The 5,927-nt window shown below is 57.0% G+C and overlaps 1 protein-coding gene across 1 annotated transcript in view; it reads left to right on the top strand.

Annotated features, from left to right (window-relative positions):
- The window catches only part of UAP1 (UDP-N-acetylglucosamine pyrophosphorylase 1), a gene marked incomplete at its 5' end in the record, with an annotated part of 6,628 nt that extends 1,031 nt beyond the window's left edge, over positions 1-5,597 (top strand). Inside the window, 6 exons of the mRNA XM_009700923.1 lie at positions 859-1,052; positions 1,455-1,598; positions 2,032-2,220; positions 2,686-2,733; positions 4,830-4,896; positions 5,152-5,597. Of these exons, the coding sequence (XP_009699225.1) occupies positions 859-1,052; positions 1,455-1,598; positions 2,032-2,220; positions 2,686-2,733; positions 4,830-4,896; positions 5,152-5,244 (735 nt within the window). The remainder of the gene's footprint in view (positions 1-858; positions 1,053-1,454; positions 1,599-2,031; positions 2,221-2,685; positions 2,734-4,829; positions 4,897-5,151) is intronic.
- Between the last annotated feature and the right edge of the window lie 330 nt (positions 5,598-5,927).

Here is a 5,927-nt window from a genome sequence, read left to right as displayed (position 1 = left end):
AGCTGTTGTCCGGGCGGCTGCGGGAAGTACGGGCAGCTGGGATCCCTGCCGCGGGCTGCCAGCTGTCCTCAGCCATGACGTCCTAGGCACCAGACCAGGACACGGTAGGTGCAGCTGACTGCTGACGCTGAGAGCCCAGCCCTGTGTCTCACGGGTAGGATGTTGCACACCCAAAGCTTTACTTAAAGGCTGGATTGGCAGCCAAAGGGACTGCATGCTCGTGATTGTATTTGTGTTGGGCTCAGCTCTGGCAAACAGGTGAGAGGGCTTTCTGGCCTTGAAACTTTCAGAGAGCAAACTGGGAAAAGGAAAGCAGTTCCTCCTCCTGGCCTGAGAGAGAGAAGGAGGAAATAAACCCTAGCATGCAGAAAGGAGAAAGCCCTGTGTCCCTTGGCGCTGCCCTGCTGTGGTGGCAGCAATGGGTAGGGATTTTCGGGGGGCGGTCTGTGGGTGGGTGTGGGGGGTGCAAGGAAGAGGAGGGAGGTCAGGTGTAGGGGAATGGCTCTGCTGAGCCAACAGCCTCTTCCCACTTGTGTGCAGCAAGCTGGCTGTTTATGTGCGGGCTGGGTGCTAGAAATATCCATGCCCTCTGCCAGCCACGCGTGCGCTTGGTACCAGATCTTGTCCACATCCTCTGGGTGTGCCTGACACCCTATCACCCAGCCCTGCCATCTCACCGTCCTCCGGTCACTGTTGTCAGAAGCACTTGGGAGGGGAGGGCTCCAGCATCCCTATCCCTGCACTATCCCTGCTGTCCTGCACAGGAAAACACCTCCACAGGAGCTGCAAGATACAAGGGAGTGTATTTGAAGTGCAGGGCTTTGGGGATCTTTCCCTGACAGTGCTTCCATTGGGCAGGTGGTGGAGAAGACCAACCCCACGGAGCCGGTCGGTGTGGTGTGCCGAGTGGATGGTGTCTACCAGGTGGTGGAGTACAGCGAGATTTCCCTGGCCACTGCCCAGAAACGAGGTCCGGATGGGCGGCTGCTCTTCAACGCGGGCAACATTGCCAATCACTACTTCACCACCGCCTTCCTGAAAGATGTAGTGAAGTAAGGGCCTGCTGGGGTGCCGGAGGAGGAGTGCCAGTGCCGAGTGGAGCCGGCTGCCCAGCCGCCTGCACCTTGCTTTCCGCTGGTTGATCTCCGGCTGTTTGCAGGTGTGATGGGATGAGGCCCGTGGGGTCTGGTCCCTGGCCCCTGCACACGTGGCCTGACCTCCCTGCACCGTCCCTTCCTTGAGATAAGGTTTTCTCCAGGCATTGCTGGTCGATGGTACCAGAGCACAAGCATGCAGGGCCATCCTCTCCTGGCTGCCGTGGGGACGAGCAGCCCACACCTTGGGACAGCTGGGGATCAGGGCAGAGCTGCCGTCCTGCCACAGCAGTGTCTGAGCCGGGGGCTGGAGACTGGCCTTGCTCAGATGAGTGACATCTCTTTCTTGGCCCATTGCAGCACTTACGAACCACGGCTGCAGCACCATGTAGCCGAGAAGAAGATCCCACACGTGGACATCGTTACAGGGCAGCTGATCCAACCCGAGAAACCCAATGGGATCAAGATGGAAAAGTTTGTCTTTGACATCTTCCAGTTTTCCAAGTATGTCCTTTTCTCTCTGTGGGTAGCAGGCTGCTGGCTCTCCCTTGGGCAGCCCTGAGATCCTCTCGGGGGCGTGTCAGGGCTGCGTCCGCTGGCAATGCCCCGGGATTGGGACAGGATGCCAGTTCCTGTGCTGTTCAGCAGCAGTGGACGATTGTGCCCTGAGATGAGCAGGGACGCGAGAAGCAGGAGGGGACGGATGCTGCGTGCCTCTTGCTTGGCTGAGCCCTGTTCCTGGGCCAGAGAAGCACCTGCTGACCCTGCAGCCCAGGTCCTCCCCTCGCTCCTTTGTGGCTGCGAGGACAACCCGTGGGTGTGGGTGGGGGGCGGCCGTGACCCCAGCTCAGCCACCCTGGCAGGGGAGAAGCCGAAGTGACAGAGAGCAGCCGTGTTTCCCAAAGCTGACCCTCCCATCCCCTGCTCCCCTCCCCAGGAAGTTTGTGGTGTACGAGGTGCTGCGTGAGGACGAATTTTCTCCCCTGAAGAACGCGGACAGCCAGAACGGGAAGGACAACCCCACCACAGCCCGACACGCCTTGATGTCCCTGCACCACTGCTGGGTTCTCAATGCGGGGGGGCACTTTGTGGACGAAAATGGCAGACGCATCCCTGCCATCCCTCGGTGAGTTGCTGCTCCCAGCACTCCTGCCTCTTTTTTGGCTGGGTATAAAGCACCAGGCAGTCCTCAGCCCTTCTCCATTTCAGCGCTCCTGAAACTAGCGTTCGCTGGAGTGACCAACTGTGGGTCCCTTCTCCAAGGTGGTCCCTGGGGCAGAGCCAGCTGTAGGCTGGGCAGTGCTGCAGGAGGGACACTTGCTCGGTCCACAGGAGCTTTCCTCTTTGATTCAATGCCTGTGAACCGAATCCTGCCGGTCTCCACTGCACAGCTGAGGTTGCCTGTGCAGGAGGGAGGTGGCTTCCTAAAACCTAAGCACACCAGCAGATCCGTGCAGCAGCCAGGCTGGGATCACAGCATCCCTTGACCGAGAAACCTCCCGCTGCCCCTATTTGGAGAACAGCAAACCCCAGACTTGTTCTTATCTGGTTTTTTCCCCACCCTTGCTAACCCTTGTTTATTCCCACGTAGCGTCACAAATGGAAGGTCAGATGCCACCCCAGCAGATGTCAATGACAAGTAACTATACCGTGCAGCGTGCATGGTGGCGGGGCTGTGCTTAGGTACTAACGGGCTGTTGGCGAAGCAGCGTGCCAGGCTGTGGTGGCTGCCATGGGTGCGTGCTGGTGAGCAGGTGCCCGTAGTGACTAACGGTGCCGGGGGGGCTCGGGGCCGCATGCTGGGAGCGGGGCATGTCTCACTACAGGACCCTGCGGATGCCGCTTCTCACGGTGGCGGGCGGTAGTAGGCTACGTCTGCTCCCTCCTGGGCTCCTTTCCGCAGAGGCAGCCGGTGGGGATCACGGGAAGGGGTCTTGTGGCATTGGTACAGACGCAGGGCAGCAGACAGCCCGCCGCTGACTGCACGCAGCCCCCAAAGGTCACCCCGAAGGCGGGAATGCTGTTGGGAAACACGCTGGCGTGTCCCTTCGATGACACTCCCCTCGTGGTCACGCCACGACGTAGCACAGCCTGGACTGATCCTGACTGGTCCCAGGGCTGGAGACGGCTGACGTCTCCTGGTGTCCGCCAGGCGTCCAGGCAGATTGAAATGGGATTAAAAACATTAAGTAAACGTCAAGCAGGCTTTGATGTAGCATGTGCAAATCTCAGCGTAGGTGACCAGCTGTGCTTTGTGTGACTTCAGCTCTTGAGTGTTGAAGATCCAGACCATGACACCAGGGAAAGGCCCTGGCTCAAGGCTTGAAAGTTTACAGAAGTAAACGGGAAAGTTGATAGAAGCGTTAAAGCAACTTCTGTAATAGCAGCGTGTCCTTCTGTAGGCACAGGGCATGTCTGTACGGCTGGGACTGAGGGCTGGTGAGTGTAAAGGACTTGTGGGCTAAGCAAGCTTGTTATCTTCCCCGTCCTGCTTCAGGAGAAGTTGTGTCTTCTGGTACTTTCTGGTGGGATGCACCTAGGGTCTCTGTCTTTAATTCAAGACTCCAGGTACCTGCGGGCTTATAACTAGGCCATCACACTAGTTATGATGTAAGATAAAGGATGCACTTTATCCTACATTTGTCCTTCATTGCCAGTTAATGGCAATTCTTTTTTTTTTTTTTTTTTGAAATAATTATCTTGGAACAAATCCAACTCTAAGGCAAACAGGAGTGCATGGGCTGGGTTAGGACAGGTGAGTTTTATTTACTCACAGCTGGGACGGGAGAGGGCTGAGCAAGTGCATGGCAGCAGGGACAAGCTTCGACCTGGGCGAAGGGAGCGTTGTCACAGATGACGTCCTACGATGTCTGTCTGGCTGTGGTGGCAAGCGGGTGTGAAGGGGCACCCAGGGTTGCTGCCCGTCTTCCTCGGAGGCTCCGCACGGCTGCACCCCGTGGCCAGGCTTACATGCCGGCTGGATCCAGGGAACACCCAGGGGTGGCACAAAGGTTGGTGACAGCAGGAGCGGGGTCCAGGGACCCCAGACAGTGCTGCTGCGGCTGTTTTTGGGGCCAGGTGGTGGCAGGCAGCGCTGGTGTGGGTCTGCCATTGTCCTCGCCAGCTCAGGCTTGTGTGCAGAACAGGGGAGCTGAGACAGTTGATCTAAGAGGCAAAGGCAGGAGGAGCAGGCAGTGCGACCGGGAGTATTTCTGAGCGAGCAGAGAGGCTTACCCTGTGTGCTCAGGGTGTGCTTTAAACAAGGAGTGTGTTTAAAAAAAAAAGACCTGCTGTGACCAGCCAAACAGGAAGGCGCTGTGAGTGCATCTCTCAGCACCCCAAGGGTGCAGGAGGAAGAGGAGGAGGAGGAAGGGGTGACTAGCTTGCATGCAACATCAAATATAGCGGGGCTGTGGTCCAGGCTGGGGCTGTAGGCGCTGCTGTAGCTGCACACGTGGAGAGGCACGTAGATCCTCATTAAAGCTGCACCTAAAACTCTCTTCCCTTTCAGTCGCTGGTGGTATCTAAACTTTAGCTCGCACCTCCGTGGAGGGCACGCCAGGCTTGACTAACTCAGGGCAGCTCTGCGCTGGCAGGGTCTGTGTGGACCGACAGCCACCAGTGCCCCAGAGAGCCGCTGACCCCCCGTGCTGGCATCTGCGAGATCTCTGGGCCCCATCCGTGTCCCCTGATGGGATGTAGCTAACCCTCCTGACTTTTTGTTTTTCTCTGCAGCTTGAAGGATGCAAATGACCTGCCAATCCAGTGTGAAATTTCTCCCCTCGTCTCCTATGGAGGAGAAGTGAGTACTGACTCTCCAGAGCTCGGGCGCCCTTGCAGACCGACCAGGCGGGGAGAAGATACGCGTGTGAACCCTGACCGGGGAGGGGGTCAGCCACGAAAGCATGACTTGAATCCACTGAGGAGCTTTTCGAGGCAGTGTTCCCCAAGCTGCTAGAGTGGGAGGGGACCAGAGCCACCCGTGAGCCAGCTCAGCAGGTCAACAGAGCAGATGATGCGTGGTGAGTTCCTAACGAGCTGCTTTGTCCTCCCTTAGGGTCTGGAAAAGTACGTGAAGGACCGAGAGTTTCGCGCACCTTTGATTATAGATGAAGACGGGATCCACGAGCTGGTGAAGAACGGGATGTAACGGCAGCGCAGTGCCCAAGCCAGGCTCCCTGTCTCGCCTGGTGGGCTGGGAATTCGGACATGTGAAGGTTTATGGCTGTAACTGGTAGGGGATGGTCCTGCTCGCTCTGGCCCTGGGCAGAGGAGGATGTAACCCACTTGGTTCTTGGCATGTTGTACGCTTCTATTTATATTTTAATTTAAGAACCAAACACTTTATGGATTCCCCTGCCAGGAAGCACAGCTATGGCGCTGCTCTTTGCACTTCAGGCTGTGGGCATTTATTTTTAAACATGTATATAGTAATAGTTGTTGTACATGCAGAGGATTTTTATGGTACAGGGGGCTGGGGTTAATCTTGAATTTTTATTTTTCTCAAATCTACATGACTATTTTTTTTAATAGGGTCCTTGTCATTGCCCATGTCCTCCCTTTTCATCATCCTTTGTACGTTGCACAACTGGAAGCACCCGATTAAACTCTTGAGTCCCTCCTGTCTGTCATCTGGTGTTTTACTGTCGGTGGCTCTCCACAGAGGTCCTGCTCGTAGAGCAGGGGTCCGACTGCATCACGCCAAGGGCCCCGCTCTGCCCAGCGCAGCAGGGGTTGCTGCTGGGGGGGCCGCAGGCAGGTCCTCTGGCCTGCGACGCTCGTTTGGGGCATTTCTGGAGGAAGCGGAGGGCTGTGCTTTCCTCTTGAATTTCT

The sequence above is a fragment of the Cariama cristata genome, unplaced genomic scaffold (genome assembly GCF_000690535.1).
Source record: "Cariama cristata isolate BGI_N322 unplaced genomic scaffold, ASM69053v1 scaffold30765, whole genome shotgun sequence".
In the NCBI taxonomy this organism is placed as follows: domain Eukaryota; kingdom Metazoa; phylum Chordata; class Aves; order Cariamiformes; family Cariamidae; genus Cariama; species Cariama cristata.
The sequence above is the reverse complement of the archived record's forward strand: the minus strand, read 5'-3'. Positions and strand labels throughout refer to the sequence as shown.